This window comes from Lutra lutra, chromosome 2 (genome assembly GCF_902655055.1).
Source record: "Lutra lutra chromosome 2, mLutLut1.2, whole genome shotgun sequence".
Taxonomy (NCBI): Eukaryota; Metazoa; Chordata; class Mammalia; order Carnivora; family Mustelidae; genus Lutra; species Lutra lutra.
In genome coordinates, this window is record NC_062279.1 from 140775544 (window position 1) to 140797153 (window position 21610).

The 21610-nt window shown below is 58.3% G+C and overlaps 1 protein-coding gene across 12 annotated transcripts in view; it reads right to left on the reverse strand.

Moving 5' to 3' along the window:
• Nucleotides 1-3671: 3671 nt before the first annotated feature.
• Nucleotides 3672-21610, reverse strand: part of GAK (cyclin G associated kinase) — a 55414-nt gene continuing 37475 nt past the window's right edge. For 8 of the 12 annotated variants that reach the window (XM_047718544.1, XM_047718549.1, XM_047718547.1 and 5 more), the window contains 15 exons: nt 21111-21233; nt 20088-20221; nt 17335-17529; nt 16791-16908; nt 16367-16446; nt 13262-13455; nt 12400-12546; nt 11742-12212; nt 11170-11343; nt 10567-10710; nt 9273-9389; nt 5663-5890; nt 5034-5182; nt 4300-4476; nt 3672-4200 (listed from right to left, as the gene is read on the reverse strand). In XM_047718544.1, the coding sequence (XP_047574500.1) occupies nt 4099-4200; nt 4300-4476; nt 5034-5182; nt 5663-5890; nt 9273-9389; nt 10567-10710; nt 11170-11343; nt 11742-12212; nt 12400-12546; nt 13262-13455; nt 16367-16446; nt 16791-16908; nt 17335-17529; nt 20088-20221; nt 21111-21233 (2553 nt within the window). In that variant the 3' untranslated portion in view covers nt 3672-4098. The remainder of the gene's footprint in view (nt 4201-4299; nt 4477-5033; nt 5183-5662; nt 5891-9272; nt 9390-10566; nt 10711-11169; nt 11344-11741; nt 12213-12399; nt 12547-13261; nt 13456-16366; nt 16447-16790; nt 16909-17334; nt 17530-20087; nt 20222-21110; nt 21234-21610) is intronic. The other 4 variants (XM_047718545.1, XM_047718551.1, XM_047718548.1 and 1 more) reach the window with 2 other exon arrangements.

The window sequence follows — 21610 nt, forward strand, 5'->3', positions numbered from 1 at the left end:
ACACCCCTGTTCCACCCTGTTTGCCATCAACAACCCTGGGCGAGGCCGGCCACTAAGAGTCGGCGGACGCGCTCAGTGCTTCTGCGCGGCTGGGTTGAGCTGAGCTATGGCCACACCTCTGGCCACCTCTGGGGGTCCCCATGCCGGCCCCTCCATCCTGCCCCATCCCAGCCAAGCAGAATGAAGCCTCCCGCTGCTCCAGCTGTGGGGAGGGGTCTTCCTCCCGGAGGGACCCCACCCAGCAGGAGTGGGCAGGGCAGGTGCCAGGCAGCAGGATTTGCTTGGGACGAGACCCTGTCCAGGCCGTCCTCACTGCCCAGGACAGGCTCCCAGCCTAAGTGAGAGAGCCACAGGGCTCAGCTGGACGCCAGCACCAGACCTGTGTGTGCACGCCTTCTTTCTGCCCTTCTGGTGGCCAAGGTACACCCCTTCTGGCAGGCCTGCCCCACCAGCTGCCCTGTCACAGCTCAGCCAGCCACCATCACCAAGACCAGGAGGCCCGGCCCAGGTTGTTCCTGGCAGGATCCATGGTACTTTAGGAGTCTGCCCATATCTGCTAGGGGTCCGAGCTAGCTTTAGTGATGGAATAGAGGGTCCCTCTTGGCCCAGAATTCTCAGCCCCACAGTCCGGCGTGGGGTGCATCTCCCAGGACCTTCTGCAAATCTGGGGACATAGGCCTGAGGTCCCAGTGGTCACCCTACAGGCTGCAGGGAATGGGGTGGGGTCCAGAAGTCTCTGAGGGAGGCCCTAGAGTGAGTAGACTTGGCTTCATGGCACCTGGGCCAGGAAGGGCAGGCTAAGCAGGGACACCCCCGTCACTCCAGTGCCCTGTATATCCTGATGGATCTGCCCTGGGGGGACCCAGAACAGGGCCTTTATTTCAGGGGCCCCAGGCAGAATGACCAGGCAGGAGGCCAGGGCAGCTGAGCTGGACCCCGCCCCTGTGAAAGGCCCCAGACTCAGGCCATAGGCCCCGGCAGGAATGGGAGCTCGGTCATTATTTTCTGAGTAAGTATTTATTTCCCACAAATGGGCATCTGCCAGAAATGAGGCAGAAATAGAATTCAAGCCTGTTTTCTTTTCCTTTCTTTTTTTCCTTTTTATTTTTTTAATTTTTAAAAAATATTTTATTTATTTGACGAGAGAGAGATCACAAGTAGAGAGAGAGGCAGGCAGAGAGCTCGGGGGGAAGCAGGCTCCCCGCTGAGCAGAGAGCCCAACGTGGGGCTCGATCCCAGGACCCTGAGATCATGACCCGAGCCAAAGGCAGAGGCTTAACCCACTGAGCCACCCAGGTGCCCCTTTTTCCTTCTTCTTCTTCTTTTTTAAAAGATTTTATTTATTTATTTGTCAAAGAGAGAGAGACTCACACACAGAGAGCACAGGCAGGCAGAATGGCAGGCAGAGGGCGGACAAAGAAGCAAACTCCCTGCTGAGCAAGGAGCCCGATGCGGGACTCGATCCTGGGACCCTGGATCATGACCTGAGCTGAAGGCAGCGGCCTAACCAACTGAGCCACCCAGGCATCCCAAATCCTTTTTCCTTTTTAAACATTTTATTTTTTCAAAGTCATCTCTACCCCCAATGTGGGACTCAAACTCACAACCCTGAGATGAAAAGTCACACGCTGCACCAACTGAGCCGACCAGGCCCTCCTCGAGGCTGTTTCTGCACTGGAGCCAAGAACACAGGCCACAGTGCCCGAGCGTGTGCCCAGCCTTGGAAGGGGCCCCCTTGGCAGGAAGACACGGAAGACTTCTCAGACCCACCCTGTAGGGGAACCAAAGACCACGCCCAAGGAGCCCCAGGAAACACACAGTAGGAGTTGGCAGGAACGAGGACAGGACGAGTCACTAGGCACGAAGACAAATCCACAAACACTGCGGCCAGGACCCCAGACACGGGGCCGAAAGGCTGCTGGGTGCAGGGTGACGCCTGCAGTCTCGGAGCAGGCAGGGAGGGGGGCGTGGGGGTGTACTGTGTGGGCTACACATCCAGCAGAGCGATGTCCCTCCGTGGCCCCAAGGACACGGGGTGGGGGCACCCTCTGCAGATCTGGGGTGGGCGTGGCGTCCTGGGTTTATAGATGGGGGTAGCCTGGGGAGGCAGCTCCTATGCTGGGTCCCTTCTCTGGGTCCATTTCCAGACCGGGAACCCTGTGGCCCCCATCAGACTCATCCCCCACCCCCACCCCAGGGCCCACGAAGGTCTAGTTGTCCTTGTCACTACAGCCCCACGGTCAGGGGACAGGCCTGGGCACTGGAGCAGCCCCCACACTGGGTCCGTGGCCTGTAGGCTGAGCTCTGTGGGCCAGGCAGGTGGAAACCTCTGGAATATCACTCTTAGACAATAAGTTAGGGCCGCAGCCAAGGGCAGAACCTAAGGGGGTGTGTGGGCTGCTGCAGCCCCCCAAGAGGGCAGCATAGGCTGGGGAGGGGCTCCTGGAGGGCCTGGCCCCGGCACTGGATCCAGAGTGGCTCGGATGTGAAATCTCTACATCTATTTAGGCCGCTCGTTATTTGTTAAAAAAGCTAGACACTAAAAATAGCCTCGAATGCATAACACACACAGGGAGCCTGCCCGCACCAGCCTGAGTCACTCAGCGCACCCTGGGAACCCATCACCTCTGCACCTGGACGGCGCCGAGGCCCAGACACACCTTGTCCCTGGCCCTCTGTCCAGACTGAGTTGTGGGGGTGCCAGGGGGTGCGGAGGGGGCCAAGCCCCAGGGCCAGAAGGCAGGCAGGGTCCCAGCCCCCGATCTGGTCCTGCTGCCACAAGACCCGCCACGGGACCGCAGGGCAAAAAGCCGGAGCCTCTCCCTCCTCTGAGCCCTGGGCCTCGCGCACCGCGCCGCACAACCACAGGTCTGGTAAGTCTCAGGCCAATGTGGTCCCTGGTGGGGAAGATGGGGTCTGGGCGTCCAGTCAGAGCATCCAACTCTAGGTGCGGCCTCTATGTGGGGGGCATCGGTGCTGGGCTCGCAGCAGCTGGACATGAGCTCTCCGTTTATAGGTGGACACTCAGACCTCACTGACCCCTGATTTAAGTCCATACCAACGCCTGCATCCCACCCACGCAACAGGCCGAGGGATGGAGGCTGACCCTCTCCAGTCCATGGAGTCTTCCTTTTCTCTGGCATCACACCGGACTCCAAAAAGAGGGACCAGACACAGGCTCCCGGAGGCCTGCAGCACCAGCTGGACTGAGGGGCAGCTGTGGCCCAGGCAGCCCAGGGCAGGAGCAGGACGACCCCAGGAGCTCGTAAAGCCACTTCTGACCAAAGAAAGCTCTGTGCTGACAGATGCTCCCCTAAGCCCACACATGCAGCGACCACATGGGACCAGACACCTGGTGCTTCCTCAACAGGCTTCTCATAAAGAAAAGCTCTTGTTTTGAATTTCAGCATCTGAAAGGCCCATGTCTGCCCCTCTCTGTGGAGGAGGGGCCCAGCGGGTCGTGGACATGGGCCAGCATCATTCTGCTCTGGCCACGTGCAGTGACCGTGGGGCCTGTCCAGAGCTCACGGTGAGGGCCGGACCTCCAGACCCAGGCTGCCCGGAAGCCCCGAGGCCTGAATCCGCTGCTCGCTGGCTGGGGTTCCTGTGCTCCTCTCCGTGGTGGGGGCCGAGATCACCCCAGAGAAGGTCACACGGCGCCAAAACAAACGTCATCAGAAAATAGTTTAATTCTGTACAGGTGGCAGCCAGGCTGACCACACATAGCGGGTGTCACGCACGGGCTTGTGGGGGGCGGGGGGGGAGCTGAGCGGCATACTCTACCACAAGCAGAGGCGCCCTCGAGGCAATGGCCACAGGACAAAACGAAATGAATCACAAACCGTGACAGTTATGGGGGTAGCGTAATCAACATTTCCTTTGGGACCAAAAAAGAAAAGGAAATTCAGAGGCTTTGGAATGCTTTTTCTTCTCATGCCGGGGAACGGCGTCTGTTCCAGTCCACTGAGGACGGTGGGCACAGCAAGCCGGGGTGGCCACACCAGCCCACGCCATGACAGCCACGGACAGGACCTTGGAGGTTGAGCTCAGCAGCTTCTGGCTCCGTGAGCCACACGCACAGCCTCGACCACAATGGGCTTAGAAGAGGGGCCGGGAGCCCTGGCTCTCGAACTCGGCCCACGCGTCATTCAGCTCCATGAAGATCATCTTGGCATACTGCTCGTAGGGCTGCCCTGCGGCCTGGGGGCCAGACCAGTGGGGAGGAGGCCTTAGGCCTGCTGCCAGCACCCCGATCCTCCCACCCCCGATCCTGCCCCCACACCCCAGCCCAGTGCTCACCTTGTCCGGATGGACCACCAGCACAGCCCGGCGGTAATGTTTCTTCACCTGCCCCGGGCTTACCAGGTCAGCCATGCCCACAGGCGTCCAGCGGCTCTCACCATCCCACAGCACGGTGTGCAGGGTGGACAGCAGTGCACGGATATTCCTCTCCTTACCCTCCGTCCACTCCAGGAGCTGCAGGGTGCACAGGTGCTACAGAGAGATCAGGGCAACCGCCCCCCTGCCCCCCTAGCTGCTCCACACAGCATCCACCGCACGGAGCAAGGCTCTGACTGTGAGACGCTCAGCCTGGACACGGACCTGACTGTCCACCCCCGGCACGGTTCACACCACTCCCTGGGCCCAGCCACACACCACACAGGACTGGACGGCCCCGCAGAGCTGCAAGGCGAAGCCGTCCTGTGGAGAGGGCACCCAGACTCCTTGGCAGTGCCATATCTCAGGCCAGCCCGGACAGCAGATCGCCCTCATCACCCCTGTGCTGTCTGGGGTTCCATCTGGTCAGGTCTCCAGAGCAGCGAGGCCCTTAATCACCCCGAAACATGTCCAAAAACGCAGGTTAAATGTCAAGGGAAGCTGCTGCTGTCTCCGCAAGCATGTTGACCACAACCCTTTCATGTCTGAGAGTCAGGAGCCTCCCACAGTGGCTGCTGGCTGGCTTGGGTTGCAGGCCAATCCTGCCCGCAGGAACCCCCCCCCCTGCAGACCTGGGGTGGCCAGCACCCCCTCACCTTCAGCTTGAGCGGGTCGGTGTCCCGCGCCTGCTCCTGCCTCCGCATCTCGGCCATGGTCCTCGGCCCCTTCCTGTCAGCCTTGGAGGAGAAGCCCTGGTCGGACAGCAGGTCTTCAAAGTCGCTCTCGGACACTCTTGGCTTCTGACCTATGGGCAAACGGAGGCTTGGCCAGCAGACAATGCTCTGGGGGTCCCGCCCATGGGTGCAGGCTGGGTGAGGCCCACCTGGAGGACAGGGTGCTGTCGGGACACCTCAGAGGAAAGACTGTTCAGAAACGGGCGGCCTATCTCTGTGCGGCACACACCACAGCCCACAGCCTGCAAGACTGTTTGGAGGTCAATGACACTTTGAGATTGAAGGACAGCCACGCCCGTCACCTCCTGGGGTTAACCCAGGTGTGCCGTCCCCATGACAGACAGGGCTGCGGGCTCCTGGAAAGCGTGGGTCTGGTGGCCATGGCCAGGCCCCAGCAACTTCTTCCAGTCCAAAGGAGCCCCCGCTGAGGGAACAGACCTGGGCCCCGTGAATACTCTCCCCTAGGTTGGGCCACGAGGTAGAGAACCGGGTAGAACACTACTTCTTAGGAACCATGAAGAAGCCACCCACAGGACACGAGGAAGACTTACCAAAGCTGGGGGCGCGGACCCCCCTCTCCTCTCGGCTGCCGATCACACTCAGGTTGGCGGCATAGTTAGGCCTCGGCTGTGCACTGGCTTTTAGGGGTGGCTTGGCCTGGGGGGGCCGTGGGGTGCCCTGGGCTGGGGGCCGACTTGTCTGCTGCCAGGAGCTGCTGCCAGTGGGAGGGGGGACCGTTTTGGGCCCGAAACCTCCAGGGGCAAATCCAGCAGGTGCGCCTGGGGAGACAGGTCACAACAGGGTGAGTGTCCAAACGCGTGATGGCTGCCGCATCCTGGAGAAGTTGCTATGGACAGGGGCACTGCCGTCTCCAGGACTTCATGTCCATGGGGGCTTGGGACAGCAGGGACACTCAGAGACAAACGCTGGGCCTGCCTCCCCACTCGCCCTCAGAAGGCACGGCTGCTTCTTGGAACAGACGCCCAGCGAGCTGCACAACCAGCACCAGGCCCCCAGGTCCTGGCTCCATGGCTGACCTGTGGCAGCAAACAGCGACACCAGCGTGCGTGCGTGCGTGCATGCGTGTGCGGCGACCACATGCAGGGACGCGTGTAAGCGAGGTCAGACACTCCTCTATGCCCCTCCCCGGGGTCATCATTCCGAGACTGCTCCAGAGTCGGGATCAGAGCACAGGCTTTGCAGCCGGTGCTTCTCACGCAGGACCTGCTCCTTCTCACTGTGAGCAGCTATTTTGGGCAGAGATGCAACATGGTGTGTTCCCTCCCTGAACCCCGGGAGGGCGTCATGGCTGCTCCCGTTTTGGGCATCACGAAGCCACGATCAACACGGTGTGCAAAATTTTGCTGTGTCTCTGGGATAAATGGTCGTTGCACTTTTGTGGGAAACCAGCGAGCCATCTCAGACCCCCACCAGCACCTGGGGCCACACTGCTTCCACCGTGGCCGCACCCTGGGGCGGCCCCAGCCAGGCGGCCCCAAGCTGGGCACCCAGCACCCTCCCACATTCTAAGCGGACGGCTCTGGTTGTTACGGTGCTCACGTATCCAAGGTGTCCGTCCGAGAGCAGGCGCCTGCCTCAAAAACGTGTTTTCCACATCCACAGCTTGTCCTCCCCATCCCTCAGTCCTCACACTCCAGGATGACAACATGCCCTGTGTCATTCCCTCCGCTGCGGTTTGTGGTGACACGCAAACCATGCCTGGGTTCCAGAGATGACCTCCTCCATGCTCTCCTCCTCCAGGAGCTGAAGTGTCTCTTGTTCGTGTTTCAATCCAGGACTCATGCCGAGCCGCCTGCTGTGAGGCGTGAGGGTTAGCGTGATGTCACTTGTCTGTCGCAGTGGCTTTGCCCCTCCATCAAAAATCCGCTAGCCTTGCATGTGTGGGTCCACTCGTGGGTCCCGGGTCCATTTGGCTCTGATACCATGCGGTGCTGGGTTCAGCACCTACAGTGTAAGCCCGAAGCTGGGCGTGGGGTGGGTGACACTCCCATGCTCCTTTCCATTACAGAAATACTCTAGCCACTCATGGTCCTGACATCCCAAGTAAATGTCCCTATGAGCTGGTCCACGTCCTCGGCTGCCCGCATCAGCTCCTCACCTGCAGCCCCAGCACACAAGCCCATCTTGCTTGCTGTGAACAGCCTTCCCTGCGCTGTTGACAGGGGCGCCAAGTGCTCTTGCCAGGCCCATGACGTAGCTGACCCTGTCCCCCAGTCGCGGAACGTTCCTGGAATAAACCCTCCTTGGCTGCGGTGCACAACTGTGTGAGGACAGTTCCCTCTGCCAGTTATTTTGTTCAGAGTCTCTGTCTACATTCATGAGGGACATAGCCCTGCAGGGGTTTTTTTGCACAGACTCTGGTTTTGGTCATCAGGGTATCACAAGCTTCCTAAAATCGATTGGAAAACATTTCCTCCTCTTTCTTTTTCCTGGAACACACTGGAGAATCAGTATGAATTCTTGAAACATTTGGTAAAATTCTCCAGGGAAACGGTCCACGTAGCACCGGAGATTCCCTTTTGGAAGACTTCCAAGTGTGAATTCGTTTCCCTCCCAGTTATGGGGATATTCCCACAATGTGCTCAGCGCTCGCGGGTTCTCCTGGAGACCAGCTCTGAGGACACGACCAATGTCACTGCCCACGGCCCTCGTACCCTTGCCATCCTCAAGGTCTGCGGGGATGTTCCTGTGTCCTTGCTTGATCATCCTTTCACTCTGTCCCTTGTAGAGCTTTGTCTGTGATTTTACTGATTTTTGAGCTGATATTTTAAAAAAATCAGATTCTGTTTCATTAATTTTCTACTTCACGGATTTTGGCTCTTTATTATTTCCTTCCATCTGTTTGGGCTTATTCTGCTATCTTTTCAGACACCCCCAGGCTGATAAGGCCGCAAGCACCCGCTCAGTGTCGTTTGCCCGGTTTAGTGCACCCTCCTGTTTCCTAAATAACTCACTTACTGCTCAGCACTGAAGCACATGAAGACTGACCGTTATCCTGCCGTCCCTGGTTTCCAGTCCATGTGGTCAGGGGACCTCTGCAGTCTTGACAAAGGCTCAGGAGTGCCTGGGAGTGGGTGTGGTCCGCGCTCACCGGCTGGGACCACTATAGGGTGCAGGGCCCTGCCAGCAGGGGCGCCCCCAGCAACTCCATCACTGTGCAATCCTCACATCCAACCCCTCGTCCAGTGGCTTGATCACTCGAGGAGTCTGACATCTACAACCAGAGTCTGACTTTGTCTATTTCTTTCCTTCCATCAGTTTTCATCAGGATCGCTAATTTCCTGAGGGCATGTGAGGCCTGGGGCCATGCTGCAGCCCTGAGGGCCAGGCTCCAGCCCAAGGATGGGTCACTCAGGACTTGAAAGGTCTGACCCCCGCAGCAGGAGGCTCTGGGCAGCCCACCCAGTGTGAGTGGCCAGAGAGACTGCACGGGCACAAAAGGCCAAGGGCAAACCCACACTCCCAGGAATGCCCTCAGAGACATGGTGCAACCTGAAGCGCCAGCAGCTACTCCAAGAAGGAAAGCCACAGGGCTCAACCAGACAGACGTGGGGCGAGCCCCGACGTAGCAGAGACGGGCGGGGGAGGGCAGGCGATCCTGCAGGCCCAATGTGCGTCTCAAGAGGGGAACAAGAGTACAAGGTGCCAGGAGTCTTCCCAGCACCAAGGAACATCGTCTCCAAACCAAACTGAAGGCTGACTAGGCACCGCGAGGGGCAGCAGGGAGCGGCCACGAAGCTCCGATGGGAGGAGAGCTCTGTGGCCTGAGGCCTGACGCCCTGAGTAACGAGCCTTCCCAGCAGACATCTTTCCAACCTGGAGTTCCACCTGCTACCTGACCGCCAAGGAATAAGGAACCTGCTTGGGGACTCTCGGTCTCGATACTCAATGCCCCACATGCATCTGGAGATAACAGAGGGACCCTGAGGACATGTCCCCAGGAGATTCAAGGCCACAGGCAGCAGGCACGGGCACTGGGTGCGGGTGGTTCATCCATCCCTCCATGACTCCAAGTGTCTGTGTCCCACATGTGCCTCATGCCTCCCGGTGTTAGCTTGGCTCACAAGCCCCTATGAGGGGAGCAGGGCCCCCGAATGCACCCTCCTGCCAGGGGCCAGTACTCTGGGCCCCACACGTCACCTTGGAGGCCAGAACTGAGGTCACCGAGGTCTGCAAACGGGTCCAGGCTCTGAGACTTGGTCCAGCTGGCCGGGGGCCCAGGGGCGGCAGGCTGGCCTCCTGAAGAGAAGAAGGGACCTGGAGAAGGGCAGAGAGCATGAGAAAGTGCACCCCCAGAACACTCCTGAGGCCACGCTCGGTTACTGTCTGCGCCCCACCAACCCCAGACACAGCTGTACATGCAGCCAGAGCTGCCTCCTCACAGGAGCTAGCCTCCACGTCACGTGGCTCTGATCCTCAAGTCCCACTTCCCAGAACCCACGTCAAGTGTGAGCGTGCTTTGTGCTGTTCCTCACAAGGGCGTAAGCTAGTCAGTATTCTGTGAGACACGGTGGGGTCTGAACGAGTTACCACTGTGCACCCCATAACGGAACATTATACAGTTGTTACAAGTAATTGCTGTTCCTACATAAAGAGTTCTTACAAATCGATTAAAAATTAGTTGAATTTCAAGGATGCCTGCCTGGGTGGCTCAATTGTTAAGCATCTGCCTTCCGTTCAGGTCATAATCGCCAGGGTCCTGGGATCAAGCCCTGTATCGGGCTCCCTGCTCGGCAGGAAGCCTGCTTCTCCCTCTTCACCTCCCCCTGCTTGTGTTCCCTCTCTCTGTGTCTCTGTCAAATAAATGAATAAAATTTTTAAAAAAAAGAAGTTGAATTTCAGAGATGCCTGCGTGCCATAGTTGGTTGAGTGTGACTTTTGGTTTTGGCTCAGGTCATGAGATTGAGACCCAAGTCAGGATTCTTTCTCCCTCTGCCCCTCCTGTTCATGCCCTCTCTCCCTCTCTTTAAACGAGTAACATTTTAAAAAGCTGAATTCCCTCTGTGAAAAAAGAAATACAAATAACTTAAAACATGCAAAATAATAGCTGACTTCCTTCCTAATGAAAAAACGCAAATCAAGAGACAGTATCTCCAAAGTCCCCATCTGGCCCTGGGGAGAGCCTCAGGCTCGGGGTTGCTCCTGGGCAAACACAGCAGTGAATGGTACTAGGAGGGGACACAGGTCACAGGCCTGCCCCAAAAGCTCACTACTGGAGCATTCCTGAGAGGACAGGGCATGGCCCCATGATGCCAGATATGGCACAGACCCCCAGGGGCCTCCAGGAGGCAGAGGAGCCACGGGACACAGGACAACACCAAGGAGTGCTATGGGGACCCTTTGCATCACCTCCCACTGAGGCCTCCTGGCTCACACACTCCTCTGGGAGTGGGCTCCCACCTGAGAACCAGCCTCCATGGGGCTGGGCTCGTACCTTCTGCAGTGGTCGAGGGGGTCGGTGCCTCGGCCCAGGCCTCCCAGCCTCCCAGCAGATCTGGGTGGCTGGTCGAGGCTGTCATCTTGCCGGGCTCCGCCGGTAGGTCCCCTGGAAAGACAACAGTGCTACCCGGGGTAACCCCTGGTGGGGGCAGGCAGCAACAGCCTCCTCTGTCCCCCTTCATGTGTGAGCAGGGCTGGGCTCACACCCCACCAGGGTCCTGAGAGAGCTGCTCTGGGCTTGGCCCACACCAACCCGCTTTCTTTTTCCTCAGAGGCCCAACGACATGTCACATGGTCCCTGAACTAACCAAGTGCATAAGGAGGTCAGCAAGCAGAGCCGCCATTCACAGAGCAACAAGCGTCCACACATCTTCAAAGACCCCCCTCCACCCTGTGGCCAGCCGCATGGACTCACGGCTAGGTGCTGGTGCCCCCAGAACTGCCTTTTGCCCTCCTCTGAAGCCCCGCATGGGGAGGACAGCTACAGGCTGGTCACCTTGCAAGGGGAGGGGGAACCCAGAGCACCCCTTCATTGGCCCAGGGCCCGCAGGAGGTGACCATGCCACCCACCTCGGCAGGCCCCGACTTCAGTGCTTACCCAGGTGCAGGAAGTCAGTGCTGCAGGCTGGGGGTGGGGCGCTGTGGGTGGACGGGAAGGATGCGGGGGCCGTGGCAGGAGATTCCGAATTAAGAAGTTCACCGAAGAGGTCAGGCTTGGAGCAGGGCTGGCTGCCTGAACCAGATGGCAGTAGGAGAGGATCAAATGGGTCGGCTGCAGAAAAACACCCAGAAAGTGGGCGGATGGGAGGCTCTGTGTGGTGCCTTTGGCCCCAGGTACCAGCCTCAAGGTCAAGCGGGTCCCAGCCAGCGCGACGGCCCCTCAGACCCAGGCTGAGGCCGCACCATCCACTCCAAGGCAGCGCTGGACGCCAGAAGGGCCTCACCCTAGACTCTCCCAGGAGAGGCAGACTGTGAGAGGGAAGGAGAGGGAGTGCCGCAGGGGCCCTGGGAGTCTGCCCGCAGAGCAGCCGGCTCCTCCAGCAGGTGGCCGAGGGGCCAGGCGCTGACCCTCCCCGTCCACTGTCAGGAGCCCCTCCCAGGGAACCCTGACAGTATGGCCAAAGGATGAAGACCCTCTCCTCTATTTCCCCACCAGACGGAGTAACGTACCAGCTGCAGCCTGCCCTTCCCGGGGCGGGCTCTGTGCGCTCAAGGAAGGGGCCGGGCTTGCGAAGAGCAGGGGGGCCTCTCCACCCAGCAAATCGCTTGAGGGGACTTCTGGAGCTGTGTCAGGGGCCCCCAGGAGGCAGCTGAGCAGGTCGGCAGTACTGGGGGCTGCCCCACAGGCCTGAGAGGGAGGTGCCAACCCTGCCTCGGAGTTCAGCCCCAGGAGGTCAACACTGTCCTCCTGCAGCGTGGGCTCCTGCAGCGTGGCCGGTGTGACCGCGTCAAAAATCAACTCTTGCTCTTGCACCCTCGCTGCCGGGCCTGGTGTGTCCTCGTCAGCTGCGTCCCTGCTCTCTGCTGAGAGCGTTGCTGCTTCCTCATCAGAAGGCTCACTGCCCGCTGCATCCTCGGCCAGGGCTGACGTACTCTCCTTGGCAAAGCGACCTTCGGGGCCCGTTTCGGGGTCCTTCTCCTCTGAGAAGAGAAGCACAGTAGACAGGACGGCAGGGTGAGGCCTTGCCGGAAGCCGCAAAGCGGAGGGTCTGGGAACAGCTGACCCCAGAGAAAGCGCTCAGGCCTGAGGGGAGAAGATGTCGCCTGCACGGCAGGCTGGATCCGATGGCTTGGGGGCACAGGGTCCCTGGAGGGGGCCCGCACCCACCGTGCCAATCTAGCGTGTGGAGGAAGCGGCTGCTGTCCGTGCTGCTGCTCTGCGGTGAATCGGACTCTGTGGGCTCGGCATCCAGAGAGCCGGCATCAGCGTCGTACTGGGCGGTGGAGCCAGGCTGCCTGGGGAGCTCTGGCTTCCCTGCCAGGGAGAAGACCACGTCAAGGACCCAGCCCACAATGCCACCACCGCCTGCTGTGGCCAGCCAGGTGGCTTCAGGGCCAAGGCCCCGGGTTGCCAAGCGTCTCATGGAGCGGCCAGGCCACACGGCCGAAGCCCTGGGGAACCTGCACTGACCACCAGACAGGGTCCAGTCTGTGAGCAGCTCCCAGTTCGCCCAGACATGGCCCCATGCCACTCATGCGGACACAGACACTTCCCAAGGAAGAGACCGTAAGATGAGCAAACCGAGAACGTGAAGACGACCATGTCGTAAGGAAGTGAGATCACACGGCCTGCCCGCTGATGGATGCGTGTAGCCCTTCTAAATGCTTTCGAAACAGCCAACCCAGCGAGCGACCGCCTGCCCTGCTGTGCCCTGCGGGTCCAAACAAAGCCTTGACTTCTTCCAGGTATGCTGAAAACAGCACACAACTCCAGCCTGACCCACGATGACCCCGAAGGTCAGGTGCCGCCCAGCATCCTGGGGTTCTGGGAGCAGCCACAGAGGCGTGAACCCGGGAAATGCGAGCACGTTGGGCATGAAAGCTGGTGTCGGGGAAGGTCCCAAGTCGGGGCTCTGGGCCGCCTTCTGCCCATGCACAGCCGGACCCCAGGATGGGGATGAGCTCAGCCCCCAGGAGTCTCCAGTGGCAGCAGCACCACCACCTACATGTCTGGAACACAAGAATCTCACCAAATTTAGAGAGAATGTCTTGCTGCTCCTCCCGGCTGGAAAACAGGATTTTGGGGTTCAGTCCCCTCATGCTGGTGCTCTCCCAAGGTGGAGCCTCCCGGCTGGGCCGGTCTCTGGGCTCCACCTCCACCTCCAGGTTCACTTGGAATAAATCCGGGTATTTCTCCTGAATGTCACACGCATCTAGGTCATACCTACAAGGGGAGGCCAGACGCCAGTTAGGAAGGACTTCTCACGGTCAGTCAGCCCACGTTAACCAGAAAGTGAGCATGAAGTGGCACGTGTGCTTGCCGGGGCAGGTGCGCCGGCAGGACACGGCCCCTCTGCTGTGGGAGTGTGGGCGGCCCTCACCCCCTGCCCCGTGATCCAGATCGGGCACTCAGGGACCTTACATGTGCGTTTCCATCAAACAACACTCTCCACCCTGCCAAAAATCCCCAACTGCTCACAGGTGCCCGTAAAACCAAGAGCTCTGGGGAGGGTGGCAGGACAATGGGAGGCAGAACACGCAGCTGGCGGGAGAGAGAGACAAGTTACGCCAAGACCGGGTGTAGGGGCGTCACTGCAGGGTCACCGTCAGATCACTGAATTTGAGTTCAGGGGGCTCCGAAGCTCTAGGGAGTCCAGCATTTCCCCTGTGTTCCCTCAGGTCATCTCGGACAATGTGCCCACAGACCATGCTGCTGAGGCCCATTCCTCAGCAGGGCAGCAGGCTCCCAGCCTCCATGTTCTTTTAAGTCACCTGACGTCTCTGGGCATTACTTATTTCAAAAGGGGCAGCAGGTTCCTTAGTGACCCAAGCTGTGGAGGGAGCCGCTCTTGGTCCTCTGTGACATCTGTGAGGCACCCATAGCCCAAAACAAAACACAGCCACCGGGCAGTGGGGCTACGGACATGGAGGCAGATTGGGTGGTCAGTCTGGGTGGAAAAGCCTGGCAGACTTCAAGTCTTACTTCCAGGGACTTAAAGAAATAAAATAAGTGAACAGGCATGACCCTAACGTGGAACGTCACTGGTTTCAATCCTTCCCACTCCTCCAGAGACAAAACCACCTTTGTGCAAGGGGAGGGCACCCAACAGGGCAGCTACGTGGGCAACAACAGCCCAAAGCCGAGCTCCTCTTGCTGGGGCAACAAGGGCAGGAGCAGAGCTCCTCGGGCTCTCAGGCCACCGTGCACTTCCTCCCTCTCTCCACTGGGCACCCGTAATAAGGAGACGACGTGGGTCACCGCACCACCAGGCAGGAGCGGCTCCCAGGGGAACCGCAGGGGTAAGACCCAAGGCAGCGATGTCAGTCAAGGGGGAGTCCAGCAGCCAGCAGGGGCCAGGGGAGGCCTAGACCCCCATCCACAAGGAAGGAGCGAGGCAGGGGTCCACACAAAGGAGCACATGACCAATGCAGGCTCAGCTCTGGGGGCCACAGGGCCTTGAGGGCAGCTCTGGGCACCACGCTGGTGAATCCCCCTCCCCACCCTCCCCACCCTGCCTCATCCCTGAGGATGGCCTCTGGGGATGGTAGCTGGGGCTACCCAGCTCACCCCACAGGCCAGTGAGGGAACAATGAAGGTCTGTGAGCAGGGCCACTACCCCCATGACCCCGCCCCACACAGCAGGAGGCCATAAGGCCCAGGCGTCACTAGATGGCCCCAGGGGCCAACATGCTTGGCTCAGAAACAAAAATGCTTCCTGTGTCATGAATTCAATTCTGCCCACTTGAACACACTGGGGACCCTCCCTCAGTGACAGGAGAGCTCACTGAGGATGGACCCATGAACACTGTTCTAAGTTCTTCTTTCAAGCTGTCCTGTTCCCACCGCCTCTCCGGAAAATGGATCCTGCCCACAGGAGACATGCACTTTCCTCCATCCATCAGGCAATGCAACAACTTTCTCCTAATTTAAGTAATCCATCTTTGGAAGCACCACACACGCAGTAACACGTGGGCCTGAGAGCACAACTCAGTCAAATTCTATGCTTGCGTACTGGGACGTTTGCAGGAGAAATGCCCTTTTCAGCCCCCACAGAAGTCCCCATGTCAGAGGCAACCACTCCCTGGTCCTCTGGCACCCAGAGGGTCAGAGCTGAGTCCTCCCAGGACTGCAGGGGTGAGTCCTAACACTCCTTCCATTCACTGGGCAGAGAGGGGCTCAGGTCTGGAGAGTGCGGGACCTGGGCAGCCACAAGCAGTGGTTCCCAGAGCTCCTCCCCAGCTCTCCTTTCATCCCTGGAAGGACGCTTCCAGGGGAGAAAGGTGGGTGGTATGTGTGCATGCGTGTGAGACGAAGGGGAAAAATGGCCAGCTGGAATCAAAATGCCCCCTGGGGCGTCTGGGGGGGTACTGTCAGTTAAGTGTCTGACTTGGTTTCGGCTTAGGTTGTGATCTCAGAGTCATGAGACTGAGCCCTACACTGGGCTCGTGCTAGGTGGGGAGTCTGCCTGGGATTCTCTCTCCCACTCGCACGTGCTCTCTCTCTGTCCCAAATGCCCATTGTGCCAACCTGTCCCACTACCTGAGCCCCTCCGCCTCAAATATAAGGTATGTATACCCACCACGGACTAGGAGCCAGGTGTCAGAGGCCCTTACACGGGACTCTAACAAGGTAACGAATCTGGGAACACAAGAAACTAAAGAGCCCTGGGTGAGTCAAGAGGATTATCCCCGACTGCATGTATTTTGGTTTTTATCTCTAACCCCAGACGATGGACTTCCCCCAATCACCTCCGACCTCAGTGCCTAGCAGAGCACTCCCACGTCCTAGGTGCTCTCTGCGTTAAAGACCAATGAACACCCATTCAGCTGTTCATTCCATATCCAGTGTGTCAATGGCTACATTCTAACAAGAAATGCACCAGGTCAGTCCCCAGGTCCCCGAGGTACACGGTGGCAGCTGCCACAGCCCACTGGAGGCGTCACCTGCTGGATAGTAAGCATGCTCAGAGGCGGGGAGAGACCCAGGACTGGAGTACAGTGTGGCAACCCAGCCGTGCAGGAACCACATCGCCCGCCAGCATCCAGCACACAGCACTCATTTCCACGGGGTGCACAGCAGGCGGACACTGTGCCCCTGACCCTCCTGACCTCTCCCACGTGTGACATCCACATACTTGGCAAATTTCACAGTCGTTGCATTCCGAGGCACAAAGCCCGTGTGGAACTGGACCTGGAACATCTTCATGGACGCCACCTGCAGAGAGGGTGCAGACAGGAGATGCTCAAGCTGGGGAGGGCACATCACGTGCTCACACCACACACACACACACGCTTCCCGGCTGACGGGCTCAGAAGCCTGATGCACAGCGCCCTCCTGACAAGCAGCTTCTCAGGGTCTGAGGTAGGGCAGCCTCAGAGCCGTAACTCAGCAGGCCCCACGCAGACAGCATCCCGCAGCACGGGGAACTCCGGGTGTTTTGGGCTAAAATCCCCTCTGCCTTGTACCACACAAGGCACTTCTCACTGAACACTGGGCCCGAGAACCCTCAGCGAGAACCCACGGACTGACAGCCCAGGATGGCTTGAATGCTCACGTACCTTAGCCTGTAGTCTTCCTCCCAGCGTGGACCTGGCATGGTAGATTATAATAAGCACATCTCCTTGCACGGTTATGCCCAGGGGGATGACTGCTTTGCCATCCTCAATTTTGAAATCCCTGAAAAGCGGAAGAATGAAGACAGGTTCACAGGTCACACACACAGCTTTCCAGAGAGCAGTGGTCCTGGAAGGCTGCGGCTCTCTGGCAAGAACCTCAAGCTCCCCTAATGCACCAACACTGAGATCCACATGCTCTCATTTTGCTGGGCTTCCTGCCAAATTATTCTGGGAGGGGGTGTTACTCTGGGAATGGACTTCTAAGAAGCTACTCCTCAGCACACCGGTCAGGGAACCTCTCACACCTGTCGCCCACTGGCTAGGACAGGATCATGGAGCCTGTTTCTGCTCTGCACCTTGACCTCAGATAGGGCCTCAGCACCTTTCCACAGCTCAGCCAGACTTTCTCCTTACAAGTCTCCCGGAGGAGGGAAAGTGAATGAATCTGAAGGCCATGGAACACAGAGGCCCCGAGCTCAGAGCTCACCTCATCTTGTCATACTCCTGAGATGTGGTGGTCACACGCTCGTCCCCCACATAGACCTCGCAGAAGGGCCGGCAGCCATTCCTCTGCTTGCTGAACAGCGGCACGGGTGTCATGACCACGGCTTTCACCAAGATCGGCTTGCTGTGGGGCGTGATGGGCTCCTCTGCCACCATGTCACACATGTACTCAATGTACCTGCAGGGGCCAGAGGCACTCCACGTCACCCGCCTGCCATGTCCCTTAGCGCCCCACACCTGGTTTCTGACATGAGTACTCAATGCACCAAACAGCCCACTGCACCTGGTTTCCACAGACGCAAGTACTCAGTGTGACATGCAGCTCACCACACCTGGTTTCCAGAGGCACGAGTACTCAGTGTGACACACAGCTCACTGCATCTGGTTTCCACAGACACGAGTACTCAGTGAGACAGTCGGCTCACCGCACCTGGTTTCCATAGACACGAGTACTCAGTGCATCTGGTTCCCGACAGATATGGATACTCAGTGTGACTAACTTTCCTTGGAGCAGTGTGCTCTAGTTTCATTGCACAATTTATGATGTAATTTTCATTTGGTTTAAAATATCTTTAAGCTTCCCTTGAAACTTTTTCTTTGACTCATGGGTAATACAGGAGTAGATTAATTTTGAAAAATTTAGAAAATTTTCCAACTATCAGTTATTAATTTCTTTTTTAAAAATATTATAAAGCAGGGGCACCTGGGTGGCTCAGTTGGTTAGGCAGCTGCCTTCGGCTCAGGTCATGGTCCCGGAGTCCCGGGATCAAGTTCCGCATTGGGCTCCCGGCTCCACGGGGAGTCTGCTTCTCCCTCTGACCCTCTCCTCTCTCATGCTCTCTCTCACTGTCTCTCTCTCAAATAAATAAATAAAATCTTAAAAAAATATATTATAAAGCAATCTCCACAGCCCACACGGGGCTCATACTTACCATCCGATGCTCCTGACTGAGCTAGCCAGGTGCCCTTGTTGGTTACCAATTCCTGGTGTAGCTTTATTATAAACACACCTCGTGGGACTGCTATCCTCCCATGACTGCAGCTTAATGGCCCAGAATATGATCCTTCTTACTGAATGGTTTATGAGCGCTCAAGAGGAACGTGTCTGTTTTGGTTGCTGGGTGGAAGGGCCTACAGATGTCATCCAGATGGCTGCCTAGAACTGACCATCCAAGTTTTGTTTCATTCACTGCCAAGGCAGGAATGTTGATGCCTACACTATAACTGTGACTGCCCATTTCTCCTTCCAGTTCTGTTTTCTGCTCTAAAAATCTGGAATCCGCTCTCATGTCTGTCACTCCTCCAGCTCACCTGGTTGGTTTTCTTGGCACCTGTGGGGTGCACACACCAGGCCATCTGTCTCGAAGAGACAGGGAAGGAGTGGGGAGTGGCTTCCAAGCAGGAGGCAAGGGTGGCCACTTTTGAGCGTGGGTCTCACATGGCATCGCGCTAGGAGACTTGCTCGGGGAGCTCTCCCCCACGTGACAGGATACCTGCACTCATCTCACTCACGCCACGAAGCCAGGATGCCCACAACCCATCCACACCCGTGCAACCCACCAACACACTGAGTGAGCACGGAAGTGCACCAGAGAGGGAGCAGCAGACTTTCTCAGCGAGGTTCACCCTGCAACCTGGCCACCTGACCCACAAAGGCAGAGAAGCACGCGTGGGTTCTCTGAGCCACTAAGTCTGCAGTGCCAGTCACGGAGCACCACCCTCCGTCTTCTTCCGTCTGCATGGGGTGCAGGGCTCCTCCAAACAGGTCATCGCTGGGTGCTACTGCTCTCTTGTCCAGTCTGACGATCCCCCTCCTAACAGGCATGTCTAGAGCTCGACTGTGGAGGCCGGGTTCTCCTGTTTTCTGTTTCTCATTTCTTCTTCTTCTTTGGCCTTTTCCTCGAATAAGTGAGCACTTTTTATGACTCCGCTGATCTCCCCTGCTGACTTACTAACTCTCAGACTCAGAACCTTTACTGGTTGCCTGGGTTCGGACAATGCCTCTGATGTCTCTCCGTGGGGGGTCTCCATAAGGTGGTCTCCATGTGGGGTCTCCGGCAGATGAAGTCCGGTGCATCTGAGTGGGTCTTCTGCCTGTTTGTTGAGGGTTTCACCCTGTTTTGTGTCCTCTGAACTTTGGAGGTTTGGCATCTTGTTAATTTTGGGACTTCCTCAGCAACCGTGTCTGCTCATGTTGCCCTCCCCATCGTTCTGCCTCCTGCAATGGCCCGGCAGGCCTGGCTGCCCAGCCCCCTTCCCATGACCCCTCTCTGAGCTTCGAATGGGTGACGCCTCTGGCCCTGCCCTCAAGAGGCTGAGACCCTTCCCTCAACTCCTGGAGAGCAGTCTCCACTAACCCTGCCCTTTTCCCCATCTGGCGTCTGTGAGCGAGACTCAAAGTTCCCGCCTTTGCGGAAGTGACCACAGGCTCTTACATCTTGCCCACCTTCTTCATGAGCGCCTTCCACACATTCACCAGTCACCTTACATATCCCGTCAGATACACTGGGGTCTTGTTCTGAAGCCACTCAGATTCCTTTCTGTCCCACAGGGGGACACTATGGGTGTCCCTCTGGTGGCCAGCTAGGATTCAGGAGGGCACAGACTCCCCCTGCAGGTGTTGCCTCACCCACTTTTGCACACGGGCCCCAGAATCTGCCCACCCCCAGCACCGTCAGCGACGACTCGGCCGAGGGTGATGTCACAGATGGCCCTCCAGAGCGGGGCGCATGGTACCTCTTGTGGGACGGCCAGATGCCCGGCGGGCAGCGCTTCATACTGAACATGTACACGGCAGCCTCCGCGGTAGTGAAGAGCCGGCAGAAGCACAGGAAGGAGCAGACAGCGACAGCAGACGCAGCTCTCCCGTCCTAGGACAGACAGCACAGGCCAGGCTTGCACAGCCGCGGCATCTGAGTCATATGCCTCCCTAGACAAGAGCCACAGGGGCTTCCCCCATCTCAGAACATACACGGAACTTACGAAAACCACACCTGACTGGGGAGTGGGGAACTCAGAGTCCAGAAGGAACCTAGGTCCCTCCCCGTGCAGGTGGGAAATTGGAAATAAGGCTTGTCCTCAGCCACAGTGAGGATGGCAGAGACGGGGGTCCCATGAAGCAGAGTGGCCTCAGTGCCAGGCTGCTGACGCTCCCGTGGGTGCTGCCTTGCAGGGAAAGGAGAGGATAACCCGTGGGGACCCCTCGTGTGCTATAAAGAGGAGGAAGGGGACTGCCTATGCGGGCAGTCCTCCCCAAGAAGTGGCAGGGACCCACAGAAGGTGTGGGTCCCACAAGGCACAGGCAGCCACTGCTCCCTCCAGGGTCTGTGACCTTGAAATGACAGGGGCCATGCCAGGGCAGCTAGGCCTGGGGTCACCAGTTGCAGACACCAGGGCAGAAACTGCTCCTCACAGGACCTGCCACGAGTCCACGGGCTGGCCCAGCATGTCCCAAACAGACCCTGGCCCTCCAGAAGCCAGCAGGCCACATTCAGTGGCCTCTCCGAGAGCAGTCACTGCAGGTGTCCCAAGTCTCGCCAGGGTTCTCCCCCGCTATCAGACAAGGCCTCTGATTGTGCGGAGGACCCCAGCTGCCCTGCCGGCCTCCCTCCTCAGTGCCCTGGATCTCACTTCCGCTCTCGCCCCCTCAGCCAATCGTGAGTTTCCCTGGAGCATGGGTTATTTCCTCTGATTTATGTGTTCTTCTCAAGCACCCCACCCCCAAGGTGAAAGGCAGGGATGGGGCAGCCTCACACTCACCATGCAGTGCACAACGCAGACGTTCTTGTGGTCTTGCCGGAGCCACGAATGCATGTTCCTGCAAACGCTGTACAGGCTGCGAAGGTTTGGGGCCCGCCTGGCCACCCAGCCACACTCAGAGACCTGCGGGCAGAGGTCCTGGCTCTGCCTATTTCCCCGTACCAGCTGGGGGTGCAGACATAGGTAGGGGGGAGCCCCACCATGGGCACCGGCTCTGGACAGATGCCACCAGGGCCCCTGCTCCCGAGCACTATTGCTCCATGATGTGTACCAAGCTATACACACTTGGCAAAAAAACTGGAGAGCCTGCCCTTTCCCATGCTTGGCTCGCTCTAAATACCGTGAAAGAGTCTGCATCCCCTGTGGTCATTCATTAAGAAAACCACGTGGCCTCCCACAGCCTCACTAGTGAGGACCAACAAGGCCCCCTAGACTGGGGCAATTTTAGGGGACATAACAAAGCCCATATGACTGGAGTCGTCCAGAGAAAGCCCCTGTCC